The sequence below is a fragment of the Ailuropoda melanoleuca genome, chromosome 5 (assembly GCF_002007445.2).
Source record: "Ailuropoda melanoleuca isolate Jingjing chromosome 5, ASM200744v2, whole genome shotgun sequence".
In the NCBI taxonomy this organism is placed as follows: Eukaryota; Metazoa; Chordata; class Mammalia; order Carnivora; family Ursidae; genus Ailuropoda; species Ailuropoda melanoleuca.
The window spans coordinates 70,556,526-70,575,729 of NC_048222.1; the positions used below are offsets into that span (position 1 = coordinate 70,556,526).

Here is a 19,204-nt window from a genome sequence, read left to right on the forward strand (position 1 = left end):
GATTAAAAAATACCCAAAGAAAAAAAAAAAAAAAAAAAAAAGCTGTCCCGGCTCCATCCTCAGCGAGCCCTCAAACGAGGGAAACTACTAGGCCCAGTTTCCGACCCTTTGTCATCACATCACAGAAATTTTGGATCCTATTAAATAATGTGATTCTTTGGTCAGCTTTCTGCAGTTAACAGTAATGCTTGTGTATGTGACACAGGTGATATGGCCTAAAAGTCCCAGTAAAAAGGCAGGTTAGTATCGAGAAATGTAAGTATCTACGGAGTTAGTGAGATGAGTACACTAAAACGTTCCAACAAGGATGTCTGCGGGGCTCTTTTTATTTGAAGTGGCTTAAATGTCCATGAGCAGAGAAATGCGTAAGTAGCTGTTTTAAAATTTCGAGGTGGATGAATCTTTTTTCCCACAATAATGGCATCATAATTCATGCAGTGCTTCGCAGTAACCTATTTTTTAACAGTTAACTATATATCGAAGAGAGCTATCTTTTTGTATTGTTAAATACACATATTAAGAAAATATAAAATGTATATTTTAAAGTATAATAATGAACCTCAAAGTTTTAAAAATGGAACCTTGCTCATAGCTTCCAAGTCCCAGATGTTCTCCCTGATTGTAACCTCCCCAACCCTCACGTAACTACTCTCTGGGCTTTAGTGATATTCGTTCTCTTGCTCTAGTATATAGTTTACCACTTAGGTATGTGTCCCTAGAAGCGTTCTCTCACATTGACTATTTTGAACTTTATGTAAATGGAATTATGCTATATGCGTTATGCGGTCATACTTCTGTTCAACACTGCACCTGGGAACTCACCCATGATGATGTGTATAGCCACAGTTTGCTCATTTTCAAAACTGTAGCATTGTCCATTATATGAGTATTTATCATGTATATATCATGTATTTACCCATTTTCCTGACAGTGGGTATCTCAACTGCTTCTAGTTTCTGGCTTTTACCAACAGAGAGACAATGAACACTTTTATACCTGAGGCTCCAGTAAAAGGGTTTCTCTAGAGCAGAGACCAGGAAAGGAATTTGCTTAATAGTAGGATATGTAGATGTTTGCCTTGATTTACATTCCAGCCATCACTGTATGAGAGTTCCTGCTTCCCTGCCTCTTTGCCACACCTAAGACACTCAGATAATTGTGCTAATTCGGTAGGTGTGTAATAGCATCTCACTCTGCATCTCCTTCATTTCTAAAGAGGTTAAGGATCTTTTATTATTTTTGACCATTTATATATAGAAGTATTGTTTATTGGTAATATATCCCTGCTGGAGATTCTGTTGTCTACCTCACACTTTAAGGAATATTATCAAGAAAAATTATGTTTTCTACCTTCAAGGAGCTTACATACTTAGGGGACAAGAATACTCAGACCAAGGTAAGATCATGTCTGTGAAATGGTCTTGCCTGGAACCTTCAGTCAGTGGCCCTGTGGCCTCACTTGTGGAATTTTCCACTTAGGACAAAATGTAACCAAAGCTGAGTTGTACGTTATGGACCATTTGTATAAGGGATTTAAGAGAAAGGAGATTTTAGTGTAGATGGAGGAAGACTGGGTTGATTTTTTCATTTGCTTTATTTTAGGTTCTAAATGTAATCCATGAAAAAAATCAAGTAGAAAAACGTATAAAGAAGAAAATCAAAATAATAATTTCCATGCCTCCAGAGATAAAATCTATTACCACTTTACTCTGTAAACTCAGCATTTGTTTTTGCTTTTAAGTGACATTTGGATGTTTGAAACAAGGAAATTGCTTTAGCTTTCCCTCTCCCCCTGTCCCTGCAAAAAAATTTTTTTAAAGATTGTCAGCCTTTTGGGGGGAAAGTGGCATTTGCTGAGGGTTATTTTGAGAGGTCCATGAATAGAGGGAAGTCCTCACTTCCATATCACCAGCTTGGATGGTCTTTATAGAATAGGAGACTCTTGTTCCAGAGTCAACAAGAATGGACTCAGATTAAGGAAAACAGAACTAAGAATGCATGCACCAAGGACCAGAGGTTCCTTGGCTGCAATCTAGACTCACAAGGAACTCTCCCAGGAAAGATAATCACTGTGGAAGGGAGAAAAGTCTTTTTTGAGAGAGAGAGAAAGAGAGAGAGAGAGAGAGAACAAGCACACAAGGTGGGGAGGGGCAGAGGGAGAGAGAGAATCCCAAGAAGGCTCCCTGCTGAGCACAGAGCCCGACGTGGGGCTCGATCTCATGACCCTGAGATCATGACCTGATCTGAAATCAAGGGTCAGATGCTTACCCGACTAAGCCACCCAGGTGCCCCAAGAGAAAAATATCTTAAATGGTTTTTGCTAACATACCTGAAAGTGACGGTTCCTCCTGGACTTTACAAACTCTTTGCACTGGAGCTGGTATAAGTTACAGGCTGAGGAAAGACATTCCTCTGAGGGGTTAGGGATGGTAGGGTAGAGGGCACCGCCTCCAAAAGACAGAGGGATCTAATTCCCTGAGAAAAGCAGACCCCACAGGAGTTATATGGGGTTGGAGAATAGAGGGAAGAGCACTCTGCTTAAGAAAACCCCCCCACAAACATGAACTAAAGGGATTCCCATACTGGAAACGTCATCAAGTTAGGGACCTTGTCTATATTTTCCACCACTGTATCCCTATCACCTACCTCAGGTACCAACATAAAGTTAGATACTCAGTGAATGAAGCCTGAATGCGTGTGCTTTCCTACGGGGTTTTGTTTCTAGTTATACTGGGATCAAGAAATATGTACTTGCTTCTTGTCTAGTCTACCACCACAATTCCTGGCTCTTTATTAGAAATTTGAGGCAGAATATGCAGAGTGGCTCTCCAGGTGTTTCAGAAGTCAACACAAAGAAGCAAAACCATGTATCAGTTAGATCTGGGCTGACCCTGAGCTTCAATCAGTCTGAATTCTTGAATGAGTGGGACAAACCCAAGGAGATCCCGGATCCAGACACAGATCACACAGCATCCTGACGTGTTTGCCTTGATGTTAAGAGCCTCCCCTCTTCCTTTTCTTTTTCAGATCTTTTCCTAATAACTACTGGGACAAGTTTGTCAAGAGAAAGGTATGCCTTGTCAGTTGGCGGGGGTGGGGCAGTGGTTTCCATGACCACCAAAGAAATGTAGATTTTTTTTTAAGTTCTACATATACAAACATGAATAAATTTGCTGTTGTTTTTATGATGGTATCTTGAACAGAGTAAGTCACAGAAGGGTTTTTGTATGAACATATGTAGGTTTTGGCTCCATTCCTATACTCATCTGCCCTAAACAGCTTAACATCATCACGACTTTCTGCATACTAGTTTTCTTCTCCCCTCCAAAAAGAGATCGGCTTGAGAAGCGGTTTCCACTTGGTCTCTTTAGTTTCTGTTTTCTCCTGGGGCTATTGTTTTCCTATTTTCCTGTAGCGTTTGGAATCGTGTCTTCATCAACCCCCTTGAAAGAGCCCAGAGCCCTAGTGAAGTTCTGAAGACCTCGGGGCTGGAGACAGCACCGCGGTGCGTGACCGGGCTCACCCTGGCGTCCTCTCTCTCCAGGTGATCAACAAGTACGGAGATCTCTACGGAGCAGAACGCATTGCTGAGCTCCTGGGTTTGGACAGAAATGCCCTTGATTTCAGCCCGGTCGAAGAGAGCAAAGCAGAGGCGTCCTCTCTGGTGTCATGGTACAGAGCTTAGGAGTTCAAATCCAAAGTCTGGCCCAAGTAGAGCCTTTGTTTTTGCGGTTCTCCTCAGTGTGCCAGAGGGAAGGACTGCAGCACACCCACGTGCGCTCAGGCTCTGGTCTGGCTTAGGTGTTCTCCTCTAGATTCTGACCTAGTGGGAGAACACTGGCTTCAAAAATTTAAAGACCTATCAGTTTTTATGCCTGTTAGAGTTGAAAGAGAAAGACTAATTAAAATTTCGAGATGTGTGATTCAACCGTTCTCGGTCTCACGGGAAACACAACTTGATAAAGCTCAGAGCTACATTTAGATTATTAAACCTGAGAGAAAAAACTTAATTTTTCCCCTTATTACACACTTAACTACAGTCTGACATTTATAAGTTTTAAAATTGTTCTGTTCCCCTTTAGGCTGAGTTCCATCGACATGAAGTACCATATCTGGAAACTGGGAGTCGTTTTTACCGACAACGTGAGTATAGCACCCGGGAAAACAAGGTTCTGTGCCGCAGGGTCAGGGATGTCATTGGAGGCCAGGAGCCACAAGCTAGGGCAGGTGCCAAGAAGATTCAGTGCTCAGTTATCAAAGACGGAGGGCCTTCCTGGTGTGGGGGGACCAGTAGCCGTGGAAGGTGGATGGGCTTTCACTTGGCAATTCTTAGGCTAGTTGCAGCACCTCAGCTCCTCAGTATCCAGGGAAAAAATGGTTTAATGGGCCCATCACGAGGCACGAATGCCTGGAAGGTTGCTGAATCACCTCTCCGTCCTTTCTCCACAGTCCTTTCTCTACCTTGCCTGGTATACAAGCATGTCCGTCCTGGGCCACTACAACAACTTCTTCTTCGCCGCTCATCTGCTGGACATCGCGATGGGCTTCAAGACGCTGAGGACTATTCTGTCATCTGTAACTCACAATGGCAAGCAGGTATATGTCATGGTGTATAGTGCACCTTTCTTGGCCAAACATGTGAACTAGTAGATTGTTATTGCAAAACTGCAGCCATCACTCAAGAGACATAAGACCTTGATGTAGAAACCCTGAACATTTAGACCAACCAGGAAAAAAGGGAAGGGAAGGAGCTGATGGACGTGAGAATCACTCTGGAGACTTTTTAGGTTTACCCTTTCCTCCATGAATCTGATACCTTCCCTGGGGGGTTGGTGAGTCGGCTATGCAATTAGGAAGCTCCCTGGGAACTTCTGATACATGCTTCTGACTAAGAAGCAATCACTTAGACATATAAATATATACACATGCATGTCTATAGCTGTATCTATAGAGACCTGGCTATGTCCAGCATCATCAGTATCCAGTCTGTTTTCTACAGTGTTGTCAGGGTCAATCCCTTGATTAAAATCTTCTAATGGCTCCTTTTGTCAACAAATTCAAACTCCTTAGCATTTCATTCCCCATTAAGTGCAACTTCATAAATGAGACAGGAGTTCCCTCCCATCTCTAAACCTTTGTGTAGGAGAGGGAGAAAAGAAAGAAGTTAAAATGTGCCTGGCTTTGTACAGCCAATATGGAGAACCGTATGGAGGTTCCTCAAAAAATTAAATCTAGAACTGCCACATGATCCAGCAGTCCCACTTATGGGTATATATCCAAAGCCCATGAGATCACTATATCAAAGAGATACCTGCATTCCCATGTTCATTAAAGCATTATGCATAATAGTCAAGATATGGAAAAAACCCAGGTGTCCATCAGTAGATGAATGGAGAAAGAAAATGTGGAATGTACATACAATGGAAATCCTGGCATTCACAACGTAGATGGACCTTGAGACCATTAATGCTAAGTGAGATAAGCTAGACAGAGAAATACAAATACTGTATGATCTCACTTATATGTGGAATCTAAAGAAATTGAACTCCTAGAACCAAAGAGTAGAATGATCGTTGCCAGAGGATAGGGGGAAAAGGGCCGTGTTGGTCAGAGAGTACAAACTTTCAGCTATAAGATGAATAAATTCTGGGGATCTAATGTAAAGCATGGTACTTGTAGTTAAAAATACTGTCTCGTGTACTTGAAATTTGCTAAGACAGTAGATCTGAAGTGTTCTCGCAGCTGCCCCCCACCACACACAGAGTAATTGAGTAATTGTAACTGTGTGAGGTGACAGATATGTTAATTGCCTTGATTATGGCATCATTTTACAATGTATACATATACTAAATCATCACCTTGTACACCTTAAAAAAATAGGGATTCCAATCAGAAAAAAAGTCAAAATTGATCTTTAATTCTAAAATGAAAGGTGTTAGAATCAGATCTATAAATACGGAGAACCAATGGTTGCCAGAGGGAAGGGGGCTGGCGGGTTGGGCCGCATGGGTGAAGGGAGCGGGAGGCACAGGCTTCCAGTGATGGGATGAAGAAGCCATGGTAATGAGAAGCTCCGCACAGGGAGGACAGTCGGCGGTGTTGCGGGAGCGCTGTACGGGGACTGACGGGAGCTACGCTTGTGTTGAGCGTGGCATAACACACAGACCTGCTGAGTCACCATGCTGCACACCTGACACTAATGGAACGTTGTCAACTATACTCAAAAACATTTCTGAAAGATAAAAGGGGCCAGATCATCAGGGATTAGGGTGGTTTGTTTCTTCGGGGTTTCTGGTAGTAGCAACAGTTAACGTTTCTTGTTTGGGTTGGTGATAAACATGGAGAAAAGCTAGAAACATACATTTGCTGCCACATTCAAGCCGCTCAAGTTTGGGGAGGTTATAGCAGAACCCGCGACCTAGATGTCTGCCTAGAGTGTTCACTGCTTCCTCATAGGCTACTCCCCTTGTGTAACGTTACATGTGTCTTGGGAACTTTGACCCTGTAAAGGCAGGGTTTCCCTAAGTGTGAGCTGTGGAACACCAGTTCTACAACACATTCTTTTAGGATGATTTCCTTCCCCTTTACTCAGATATTGAAACTTCAGTTTTTCTTGATTTGGCTTAATGGCATTACACAGAACTGTACCTTAAATGGAAAGCTTAAACAATGGATTTCTTATATGGGCTTGCTAAATAAACTCTGGCAAGATTTTAAAAAAAACAAACCTGTGCCCATCTTGTGCCATGGGCCGGGTGCTGTGACAAGTTCACAACTACCTTGTAAGGTAGAGGTTATGCTCATTTGACAGATAAGAGAACTGAAGCTCAGAGAGGCTAAGTATCTTACCCAAGACCACACAGCCGCTAAGTGGCAGAACTAGCCCATTTCTTCCTTGGTGCAAAGTCCAGGTTCTTTCTGTTTCTAAAACCAAGTGCATTCCGTGATGTCTGCTGTCCGAGGTTGGTAAGTTGTTATTCATCATTCAAAGAAGCCTTTGAATATTTTTCTTCTGGTATTTATCTCAGTGCTCGTGCCTACACCCTTTTGTGTAGCAACTCGAAACTCGAGAACAAAGATCTTATCTTCATGATGACTGCGATCTTCATCTCTTCCAGCTCAACCCCCGTCCCTTGTGTGGGCCACATAAGCAAGTCCCACATCACCCTCATTTCTCCTCCAGCCAGGAAATAAGCATGCCTATGACCCCTGCAAAGGTTCTAGGCAGATTTCTTGATTATGAAAAATGTCACTTCGCTAAACCATCATAAATCTTATGGCAGCTTCAAGTCTGTGACTACTATCGACTCATGGTTATTTATGAAAACATGTAATGTAGGGCCACCTACCAGTCCAAAGAACCTTTAGAAGCAGCATTAGAGTAGAAGCCATATCATGAAGCCTCCGCTCACTGCTTTCTCTGCAAAAAAGCAAGGGCCCCTTCCTCCTAGCACTGTCACTGTTCAATCCTTAAAACCCTCCTTCCACTGCCGAGGCCCAGTCCCGTAGCCGGGGTATGCATCTGCTAGGGCTGCCGTCACAGAATACCAGGTTGGTGGCTTAAACAACAGACTTATTTCCTCTCAGTTCTGGAGGCTGGGAGTCTAAGATCAAGGTGAGTGCAGAGCTGGTTTCCTCAGAGGCCTCTCTCCTTGGTTTACACCTGGCCACCCTCTTGCTTTTTCACTTGCTCTTTCTTCTGTGCCTGCAGCTCGTGGAGCCGCTCTGTGTCCTAATCTCCTCTTGTAAGAACTCCAGTTAGACTAGAACAGGGCCGATTCTAAGTCCATCAATCCAGTTTACCTCTTTAAAGGCCTGATCTCCAAATTCAGTCACATTCTGAGATGCTAGAGAAGATGAATTTGGGGGGAGACAGAATTTAGTCCACAACACCCCCCCATCACTGTCTTCCTCCCATAGCCCGTTTTGTCCACTTGCGGTAGGACAGCCTTCACTGCCACCCCCTCCTCTGCCCCCTTTCCACCTCACCTTTCTTTTTTCCTTGGAGTCTCCTGAGAACCTCCGAGGGTGGAGAAGACCCACCTCCTCTCTCCTGTTTTCCTCCCGCCCCCAGCTGGTTCTGACTGTTGGGCTCCTGGCCGTGGTGGTTTACCTTTACACCGTGGTGGCCTTCAACTTCTTCCGAAAGTTCTACAACAAAAGTGAAGATGACGATGAGCCCGATATGAAGTGTGACGACATGATGACGGTGAGAGCCCACTGCCAACAGAAATTAGAGTGGAATACAGGTCTCCTCCGAAAGGGAGAAGTGTCCCAGACAGACAGATGGAGGGAAGACGGGTTGCAGGTGCACTGGTCTAAGGCCAGGTAGAGCACACTGTGGGGAGGGGGGGTGGTCTCAGCCATCTGTGCCTGTGTTAAAGATGTGGATTACCTCTATCTGAATGTGAATGGACCTGCATCTAAATTTCTTGGAAGTCAAACTTTGGTTCTTTGTCTCTGAGTTCCTACGGTCTAGTCCCATGAATCTGGTTCTCAAGTTATTTCAACAGGCCTGATGGGGTTCTTTCAGAAAAGCCTGAAAAAATGTCAGAGCAACAGTTTGGGAGGGGGAGGTGTTCCTGTCCAGCCAGCCACTCGTGGGCAAGAAGGGCACAGCTCCAGGTGAGCTGGCAGAGGGAAAGCCCCAGTGTAACCAGCACACATCTGCACGCTGCCCCCGGCTTTCGCTGGTCACTGCCTTTCCGTCCGCAGCTCACCCCTCCAAGCAGGACAGACGGAGGGCGCCCTGCTGTGGGAGCCAGCGCCCAGATGCCTGCACTGGCTCACATGCAGCCCCGGAGGAGAAAGAGTCTTCTCGCAGATGTGGCAAGGAATACCCGCCCCCCCGGGGGCACAGAGGCTGCAGAGCCAGAGGCGGCCCTTTGCAGGGGTGGCACTGTAAATGAAGGAGAGCCACTCTCCGGCGAACGCGTGTCCGTCAGCGCCCAGAGTTGTTTTAGTTACACACACCTTACCTGAATTCTCCCATACGTGTAAAATAGTTCAGACCTTTTTTTTTTTTTTAATGAGCAAAGAATATCTTTTAAAGGCTAAATGTAACAAGTCTTGCCACCTTCCGAGACCCTACACTGACCAGGGGGCGTAGAGGACAGCAGCTAGCAGCGTGAGGGCTGATGTCACCATGGAGCGTCCTCCCCTGCCTCTGCGCTGTCTGCGACCTGGTTGTGGGAAAGAGCTAATAACCATCTTGCTAAGAACAAAACTCTGTGACTTTGACCTGAATTGCCATTATTTTTCTTCTCCAGTGTTACCTGTTCCACATGTACGTGGGAGTGAGAGCTGGAGGTGGCATTGGCGATGAAATCGAAGACCCTGCTGGTGACCCTTATGAGATGTACCGCATTGTCTTTGACATTACCTTCTTCTTCTTTGTCATTGTCATCTTGCTGGCCATCATTCAAGGTATGGTTGCCAGTTACGTTCGGTACGAGCAAGGCTTATACCTGGTTCTTTATCTTTTGGTAACTGTGACATTATATACAGACGTTTGTACATTCGTTTACTAGTTAATTCAACAAAGATTTAGGGAGCATCTGCTGTGCACACACGAGGCTAGACGTAAAGCCAGAGATACACGCAGACACTGAGACAAGAAACTTGAGAATCTGAATGGAGGACCGCCCCTCCCCCAGCTCTGAACTCTGCTCCTCACTCTGCTTCCTGAAGATCTCCTAGGGCTGGTCTTACCCCACAGCCTGTCCTCCCAGACAGTGTGGTGGTGAAGGAGCAGAGAGAGGAGCCAGGAGAGACTATGTTTTTTCTTCTTTTGTGGGGAGGTGTACTGATATTTTAGTCAATAGCTTGTCAGGACTTAGAGAAAGACAGTGATGAACTTAGTTTGAGTCATGCCAAGTTGGGGGGCCTATAAACATGCAGGTGTTGAGGGCTAAGAAGCAGGTAACTGTAACAGGTCTTTCAAGAGAAGTCAGGAATGGAATAGGAGAGAAATAATAAATATAGTAAGTACACATAAAATATAAATACAACAGTACAAAAAGAAAACAACACAAATGGGATCCATCAGTGCTGGGGGTGGTAATCAAAAATCTGAGTGTAGAGGAGACTTTCCAGAAGGAGAAACAAAGAAACTGAAGAGGAACCCTGATCTACATCAAGGCCTAAGCAGCTGGAGGAGAGGAAGAGCCAAAAGGAAGACCGAAAACAGAATGGCCAAGCACCACAGAGCAGGAAGGGACTAGGGGGAGCCACATGGGTCAAGGAGTGAGCAGCTAGCATTGAGTACTGCAAAAGGTGGAGTAAGAGGAAGGATGAGAAACAGTGAGCCAGGATGCAGCATTTGAAAACACAATGATTTTTTTCTGATCTTGCTTTACTAGGTCAGCCTGGTAAAACAGTGTGGCCTCTGCCCTGAGCCCCCAAACAGATTAAACACTTTATCTGTCTTTGTATTTAAAATACCAGGTCTCATTATCGATGCTTTTGGAGAGCTAAGAGACCAGCAGGAACAAGTGCGAGAAGATATGGAGGTAACGTTGGACTAGCTCCGACTCTCTTTTTGTATCTTACAGCAAATGGGTTTTGTTTTGTTTTTGTAAATAATTGGGCCTGTTCTTACAAAGGGCCAGTCTTAGGGAAATGACCGACACAGTTTGTTTGCCATGCCCGTCCTCTGTGCCTGTCTGCCAGCTCTGGGCGTTGTTTTCGCTTCACCCTCCCTGCTCTGCAGCCCCCACCCCAGCCTGCCTCCACCGAGCCCCACTAGCTAGGGGCTAAGGATATGACACTGTGAAGGAAGGGACTAATAGCCAGAAGCATTAAAGAGAGAAATATTTTTCATGGTCTCTCCGTTCAGAGATCATCACCTCTTTCCCTCCCACCTGTAACGTCACGTGTACTAACGCCTGTCCTGTTTCTCTTATTCGTCTTAGACTAAATGTTTCATCTGTGGGATTGGCAATGACTATTTTGACACGACGCCTCATGGCTTTGAGACACATACCTTACAAGAGCACAACTTAGCCAACTATTTGTGAGTATCTTTGGTCAACAGAGGTGACGGGCTGGGGAAGGAGTGGTCGAGTAAGATGAACAGTTATGTCGTACGGTTCCCCTCTGTGCATGCCATTTCTGCCTATTTCTCTGAAAAGTAGAGGCAATTAGGAAGAAACTTCAAGGAGTTCTGACGAGCTTGCCTCTTTGTCCATATTCTCTGCCTTTCCGTGTTTTGACAGGCCCTTTCCCTGGGCATCGTAAAGGTCAGCCCCACACCTGCGATTAGACCCCAGCCCTTTTTCATGTCCCATAACTACAATTTCTCTTTCCTCTACCAGAATTTTCCTATCCCCATGCAAGTGTTATTTTTTTAAATCCTAAACAAAGAACAAAGCCTGCAGCCCCACTGTACTCCCAGCTCTTGCCCTGCTTCTTTCTTTCCTTTCCAGTAAAACTTAAAGTGTCTGTGCTTACTGTCTTCAATTTTTCTCTTCCTATTCTCCTTTGAACGCATCCCACTCAGGCCTTCCTCCTATCAAGGTGGTCAGTGCGATGCACGTCGCTGGGTTCTGTAGTCACTTTGCAGGCCTCACCCTGCCTGTCCTCTCCTGGGCACACAAAAGCCAGGAGAGTGGGCGAGTTGTGGATGTGGGTGTTTCGTACTGATCTGTCCTAGCACTTGGGATAGAAGTGCTTGGCACCCAGAAGGTGCTAGTAAGTATTTCACTTGTTCTGAGGTCAAGCTTTCACTCAGGAACAAGTTATTCAGAGCCTACTATGTGCCATGGCCTGTGTATAAAGCTTACAACTTAGAGAATCTGAATTGTCAGGTAACGTACGTTCTCTAGAAGTGACCATTTTCAAGAAAAGAAAAAAAGCTACTCCCTGGGCCACCTCTTCCCTTCTGGGTCTACATTTTATTTAGGAAAAACTAACCTTTAGGATGGAACAGGCCTAGCCTTCGGGAAAGGTATTACTATCAAAAAGAAGTGGCAAAGACTTCTTTTTTTGCCAGACTATTTTAATTCTCGTTGAGTTTTCATCTTAATGGAGGTGAGCAGGAGGGATGTCCTTCTAGAAAACGGGAACACCTGGCCCTTTGTCATGAGTAGAGAAGTGTGAAAGGGCATTGTAATGCTGTCCCCCTTCTACGTCTTCCCCTGGCACTATGGATTATAATCATCTCCCTTCTGGCTCTGTGCACCACTAGCAGCACGCTGGAGGAGAGAGAACCCATCCTGTTCATATTTGAAACTCCCCCTAAAAATGGTGTGCTGTCAAATAAATGTGCTAGGAAATAACGTCCTCCATGCCCAAGTCTCAAACGTGATAAAGATATTGCCCATGCTGTCTTCTTAGTCTGATAAAGGAAAAGGGAGGAAGGAACCAAATGTATTTATTGCCTCTGAAGCTATAGACCTAAGGAGACCTGACAGAATTTGAAATCTGGGGCTCAGGTTCTCCCCACCCCCAGTCTCACAGCCCTATCTTTCTTTGAGGGCACAAGACTGGCTCCTTTGGAAGCTGTCTCTGAGATCACGCAATGTGAGCTGGAAGATCAGCCCCAGCTTCCAAGGATACTTGGGTATACCAGCTGACAGACAAACCCTAGACCCATCATGGTCAGAACAAGTGAAACTACACTAGTATTTCTCAGGTGTCCATAATATAAAACTCTTTCTGGAAGAGAACTTAATGAGTTTTACATACTTTCTATGACAGATCCTTGAGACACACACAATTTCAGATCTACATTCAGCTGTTAATAATCATATGTTAAGAGTTTTGGTTACCATTTCATTGTTTAGGGTTTTTTTTTTGTTTTTTTGTTTTTGTTTTTTTTTTTTTTTTTAGGATTTTTTATTTTAGAGAGAAAGAGCCTGCAAGGGGAGGGAGGCAGAGGGAGTGGGGGACAGAATGTTAAGCAGGCTCTGCACCCAGTGCAGAGTCCCACACGGGGCTCAATCCCAGGACCCTGAGACCATGACCTGAGCCCAAACCGAGTCAGCCATTCAACTGACTGAGCCACCTAGGTGCGCCAGATTAGGATTTTTTAAAAACGTAGCCAAAATGCTTCCTCACAAGTGACCTTAGCTCAAGGTTTAGGAATGGTAAAAAGGATTTCTCCTCATAAAAAGACTAACCAAAGTAGTATTGTCTTTTTCTCACTTATTATACCTTTCCCCCCTTGTTCCAGGTTCTTCCTGATGTATCTCATTAATAAAGATGAAACAGAACACACGGGACAGGTGAGAAATAAAACTTCTTAAGAATCGTACCCCTGCATTAGGGGTTTCCCTCTCAGAAGACTTGAAGCTCAACAGAGCATAGGATGTCTGAAGTAGACCCATGACTTCATTAGTCTCAATGACATTTTTCCTCTGCATTATTCTACCATCTCTTTGGGACCTAAGAAGCCCATATCTTCAGGCAACTCCAGTCTATTCCTAAAGACTCTCTGGTTATCCTTCCCAACTAACACATTTTCTAAACCCTTATGGTTACTGCTTCATAGTAGAATAGCTGGAGGTGGGAAGAACGTTACAGAGAAAAAGACAAGGAGGTGCTGAGTGGGTGGCTCTAACAAAGAGAGTAAAATGGTGAGAGAGACAGCCTGAGAAAGATAACCACCTCATGTGTGGGTGACACAGGGAATGTGGAGGTGTGGGTAGTATGAGTGAAAGAATGTGTCAAAAGGGATTCTGTGTCTAAGTATGAGAAACAAATGCAAAGATAAGAGAACAAGAGGAAGAAAAGGTGTGTTATCTAATACTCAAACATCATCACATTTGTAGGAAAACTTCACAGCCCGGACACTTGAGAGGCACCTGGTTCTAGATCTCCCTTCAGCACTCCAGGCATCTGCCCAAGCTAGCACTCACTATCCCTTCATTGTGCGTTCTTCTGCCTTCTACCAATTACAAATGGCATAGAACCAGCGTGTTGCTAGATCTTTCTTTAAGCATTTTTACTTGCAATCATTGCCCTGTGTTCAGTGTTTTGAGTTTGGGGGGAGATGGGGGGTGGAGAATGACTTTTTGTTCCTAAACTAGCCTGGGCTAGGAACACAGCAAGGAAGAAGGTACTAGTTGGGTCCCATCACCATTCTCCGAGGAAGACCTACAGAGTAAACACTACCTGGGTTTTAGCTTACTGCAGTTTAAAAAGAAGTACCTTTCGTTCCCATTATTTCAGGAATCTTATGTCTGGAAGATGTACCAAGAAAGGTGTTGGGATTTCTTCCCAGCTGGTGACTGCTTTCGGAAACAATATGAAGATCAGCTTGGATAAATCAGAATCAAAGAAACTCCACAATTCTGGATGGTCAACTTCCAGTGAAATGAATCCTTTTTATAGTTCTGCAAAATATTTGAAATGTGACATATTCTAAATGGCTCCCTTATGAGAAAGTGTTACAAATACGTGATATTTTGGAACTGACTTGGCTTTTTTGTGCCTAATGGACATTTCCCTGGGGGAGACAACCTACCAAAATGTTAAAAGATGGCAAGAATCGAGGAAAACTGTAGTTGAGAATACCTTCAAGTTTTTCAGTTCTAACGGAACTAAGTTGTTGCAATGGTGTCCTTGAGGAAAGGACTAGAAGTATGAAGTCTTCAATGCACAATACCTGAAGTTTCACACATTTGAATGTCACATGACAGTATCCACGAGTGACTCATGGTCTGAACTACAAAAAAGTCAGTCATTTTAACTGCAAATTTCTCCCATGGTACTTGCTAGTGAATGTATTCAGAATCGGCTTGAAAAGCTTTAAGCAGTTAAAAAAAAAAACCAACAACACTTTGTCGACACTGAAATATCGATTAAGTGCCTTAAAATCTCTCTAGATATAGCTATGCAAATTTTTTATGTTTATGTTCCAGACGGACAGTTCCATTAATGAGTTGTGTTGATCTTCCGTCTTTATGAAACTGCACTTGAAGGTTAATTTTTTTCAGTAACAGCTTGTCAACTGCTGTTATTAGAAGTACTGTACTGAAAATTCAGACAAATTTCAATCTTATGCCAAATTGAGTACTGCTTTATGGTCCCCTTGTAAGTAGTGGAGCTGCTGTGTTTAGGTGAATCTCCTTACATCAAAGGAAGTGCCCACTGCAATAAAGTAATACAAACCAATCCCGGGTGTTGGCCTCTTGTGACGTACCTCTTCTGGATAATTCTACAGCCGTACTGTGATTGATTACTAGAAAAAGGGACCCGAGACAAATGGCCCAACACCCCACCCAAGAAAGGAATTCCAGAGACCAGCGTTCGTTTATTGTGGCCAAATAATACATGCCTTGTTGCTACCGTGTGAGCAGCACCTGCTGTGCTGTAGACATTGGAAGGAAGGAGGCGGGAACGAGAGCCGTAACATGCCCTGCCCTCGAGGAATCTATGAGGTCGCTAAGCCAGAGAACAAGTGCGACGCGCCTCTTAGCGGTAGAGTTTCGGATGCCCAACAGAGAGGTAGGCGGTTACTGCGGCAGGCGTGACGGAGCACACTGGCTGGGGGCATGCTCGGAAACCATCTGTTCTGGAAGGACAGCCTTGGGCCCGCCTTTACCACCAAGGCCACCAAAATTTGCTTCAGGCACTTTTTTTTTCTTTTACGTTAGGAAATCATGCTGTCCAGCCAGTCTTCAAGCTCTTCCTCAGTAACCGGTTTTGACGAACGGGGTTGCTCAGATTCCGCACCCTGTCCTTCCATCACACACAGCTCTGCAGGACCTGGGGAAATAAGAGCAGTGTTAACAACGTCACATTAGTCCCGAAATTGAGGGTTAAGGCTTCCTTGGGGTTTGTTCCATGATGGAATTCAGGCCTCATTATTACTGTGCTTACAACAAGGGGAAACGGTCTATTACGGCTTCTACTCCTTAGGAAGATACAGTAGTATCTAAACGAATTAATAAAGGGGGTAGAGATTTGCTCTTCTGTTTGTCTATTCTGCAGTGGAATGTCACAGTTCACTAGTTTTCTAAGAAGACCGACAGCTCAGTCTTCTTTTTACTATTGCAGCAAGCCTGGGGAGTCTTGACAGGTTCTCGAATGCAGTGTGTGGCTGCAGCGGCCGCCTCGGCCTCCCCGTAGCAGGTGGGCCGCTGCCCCCAGAGCGTGCACAAAGGACCAAGTGCTCTTCTGTAAGAAAATAAGATCGCAATAGCGAGCCAGAAGTCTGCAGAGCTGGCTAATGGGCCTGCTTAGATAGTCGATTAAAAGGTCTGCTGCTGCACAGTTGAGGGCCATGAGGATCTGAATGCCCTTTCCTAGCGCCAGGTGCATCTGAAACCCCGGGTTTAATACTACAATTGGGCAGGTCGCAGCTCTGCAAGCCTGGTGTATCGAGTGAGAGGAATGTGGTCAGAAAGGTCAGCTCAGGGGGGAGCGGGGATGTGAGCCCAGAAATAGATGTCAGCCAACACTGCCAGATCGATGTCAGACACTGATGGAGAGGTGTATGGACAGGACGCAGGTGGGGCTGTTTGCACAAAATCGAGAAGATGGATTGGGAATAAAATGGAAGACATACCTTTTTCTTCTTGGGCCACCTCCCCATCTTTCTCAGATTCTCGGTCCTGAGAGGTCTGGTCTGGTACGATGTTCACTCCCTCTCTTACAGGTGCATCTAAACTAAGCAGCAGATCTAACTCTTCCTCCAAGTGGTCTGCTGCCGACTGCAGGGGGACAGTGGGTTTCTGAGAACCCTTCGAGGGAGCGGGGCTTGGGCCATCTTTACCCAGGTACATGGGGCAGCCAGCAGCGGCGGACTTCAGCTCGGAGATGGAGCCCTTTCCTCCAGGCCCCAAGGGCCCTTTTAACTGCATCCCCAGTCCCTTGCCTTCATCATTTCTCTTTGGTTTCACCTGAGGAAGCTCTAAAGGAAGGGCGGTCTGGAAGAGAAGCATAATAATGGAGGTAAAAATCTGAGTCCTGCCCTATTTGCTTACGCAGAAACAAAAATGGAGGAAGCCAAACTTTGTGGAATAGGAAATTCAATTCAGACAGGAAGTTTGCAAAGGGTCATGCGTCTGCTCAAGCTGACTGTTTCAATTGCTGGGATTATCTAACAATTAGTACTGCTCAGGGTTTCACTTCTTCAAAAATGCAACCGAACCACAATTACATTGTGAAGTGCCTGGCGTAGGTCTGCTGGGCCTCCCCCTCTCTGTTCATTCATCAGCTGCCATCTTACATCGGTATCTCCTACATTTACAGTTCCAGCCCTTCATTCGCAACTACAGATTTCTAGATCCAACTCATATCTCCACTTTGAGATCTCAGAGGCACAGACCCATAACGTCCAAACCTGTCCTTCCTGATACTACCCCATCGCTGAGTTGCACAGGCTGGAAGGCCAAGAACGATTCTGTGCTTGCTCACTCTCCATGCCCAGTATTTTCCACGCCCTGCTAATTCTCCTTTTGAAGTACGTCTTGGTCAAGTCCAATTCTCTGCCATGTCCACCAACGTCACCTTAGTCCCGCCCACGCTGTCCCCGGCCGCTGCAGCAACCTCCTGGCTTGCTCGCCCTGACCCACCCTCCACTGGCCTGTACGTGCCTGGGCACGTTTGCCAACACAGACACCTACTCGTTCCCACAGTCCCCTCCATTCTGCAGCCAGAAGGGTCCTGGGTAGCATCATTCTCAGCAGTAGTGTTAAGGCAGATCTGATGGGGTCACTCTTCTCTAAATTCCAGCTCACGTGGTTTTATCCTCTGGATCTCAGCTCATCTGACACTCCTTCAGGAAAGCCATTTCTAATCACACCAGAGTAGATGGGTTCGTTATTATAGATTCTCCTAGCACATTACACTCCTCCCTCATGGGACCTACCACAATTGGAAAACTTGATCAATACTCCTATTTCCCAAAAGATGAAGCTCCATGAGATCAAGAACCATGTCTGTCTGATCACCACTGTCTGCTTTGTGCAAACACAGAGCCTGACGCATCAATTTTTGAGCAAAAAACCAGCCAGACTTTACACTTTTACATTTCATTCAATTCCATTACATTTGATCCTTCAAAATGTTTCAAATGTAAAATGTAAAAAAAAGAAAAAAAAACTCTAAAAATTATTTCATTTTCCCTTCAAGCTTTCAAAATGCTACCTTGATACAAAAGCCTCAGCTTTAGGAAAGGAAAAGCTGATTGTGGGACATCCTGCAGAGTGACATTTTTCACTCTTTTTCTTCTGCCCTAACCTGCACCAGTTGGCAGTGCTGTCGGGGTTTTTACCTGGACCAGTTCAGCAGCAACATTGAGTCGGAGTGAGAGAGGCAGTTCTTGAAGGGCTCGAACCAGTGATTCACAGTCCACATAAAATGCTGAATTCTATTAACAGAAAATTACATGCATATCAGGTGATGATTACAAATGACCTTTCAGAAATAAAAGAGCAGAAGATGACAGAAGTAAATAAACCGCCCACTGAAGTTACTTTTAGCAGAGAATAAGTCCTATCATACATCACACTTGCTGTGGCTGCTATTTCTATCCCCTGTGTTAAGACGAGCAAAAGCCAAGCCATGTTCTGGAGCCACAGTTCACACTGTGAGAGCAGCGATCACCCCCACATCAAGACTGCACAATAACCTGGAAACTATAGATGCTTTTGGAATTACTGGGAAATTGCAAGGAAAATAAGCATTTAATGGAATCGAAGTGGACCCCTCCCTCCAATTGGGACGGCTGGCCTTTGGGAGAGGAGGGAAGAGCCATCTAAGCAGTGAGACAGGGCTGATCGGCACAGCCGAAGGAGCCTGTGAGGTCTAGGCTTCTGTTCCAACCAGAAAGCAGAGGCCAGACTTGCCCACTCGCTAGCCACACTCTGTGTGAGGCCAGTGCCGAAAGCTTCCCTTGACTCCTCTCCCATTCATGGAAGTCAAGTCCTATCCCTGGAATGACCTCGCAAATTGACAGTAGTCGAGGACACAGTCCAGATTATTTCATGCCTTGATGACAGTGTAATGTCTACTTTCTGGTGCCCTGGCCACCCAAGAGAAAGAATAAACCAAAAGTTGTCTATAATAGCCTCACATTAGAGGCAGATACCACTGACCACCTCGTCCACCAAAGACATCCCAGGCCCAGCTAGAAACACAGCTTATTGTAAATTGACTGGCTTCAAGTTAAAAGAAAAGCCAGGGGTCGCCTTGTCAGTCTGGATTCCATGGCAGGAATCTCTGGAATGTCTTGGGTAGATGGGTTTACAGTGAG

General features: G+C 45.0%; 2 protein-coding genes across 2 annotated transcripts in view; one reads left to right on the forward strand and one right to left on the reverse strand.

The window, feature by feature from the left end:
• RYR3 (ryanodine receptor 3) overlaps positions 1-15,109 on the forward strand; it is a 541,796-nt gene extending 526,687 nt beyond the window's left edge. The window contains exons 95-104 of the mRNA XM_034661206.1: positions 3,028-3,070; positions 3,545-3,672; positions 4,083-4,143; positions 4,450-4,596; positions 8,075-8,209; positions 9,270-9,426; positions 10,447-10,511; positions 10,914-11,014; positions 13,175-13,226; positions 14,173-15,109. Of these exons, the coding sequence (XP_034517097.1) occupies positions 3,028-3,070; positions 3,545-3,672; positions 4,083-4,143; positions 4,450-4,596; positions 8,075-8,209; positions 9,270-9,426; positions 10,447-10,511; positions 10,914-11,014; positions 13,175-13,226; positions 14,173-14,268 (985 nt within the window). The 3' untranslated portion in view covers positions 14,269-15,109. The remainder of the gene's footprint in view (positions 1-3,027; positions 3,071-3,544; positions 3,673-4,082; positions 4,144-4,449; positions 4,597-8,074; positions 8,210-9,269; positions 9,427-10,446; positions 10,512-10,913; positions 11,015-13,174; positions 13,227-14,172) is intronic.
• Positions 15,110-15,236: 127 nt separating this feature from the next.
• AVEN (apoptosis and caspase activation inhibitor) overlaps positions 15,237-19,204 on the reverse strand; it is a gene marked incomplete at its 5' end in the record, with an annotated part of 127,191 nt that continues 123,223 nt past the window's right edge. The window contains 3 exons of the mRNA XM_034661718.1: positions 15,237-15,711; positions 16,514-16,874; positions 18,224-18,319. Coding sequence (XP_034517609.1) covers positions 15,596-15,711; positions 16,514-16,874; positions 18,224-18,319 — 573 coding nt within the window. The remainder of the gene's footprint in view (positions 15,712-16,513; positions 16,875-18,223; positions 18,320-19,204) is intronic.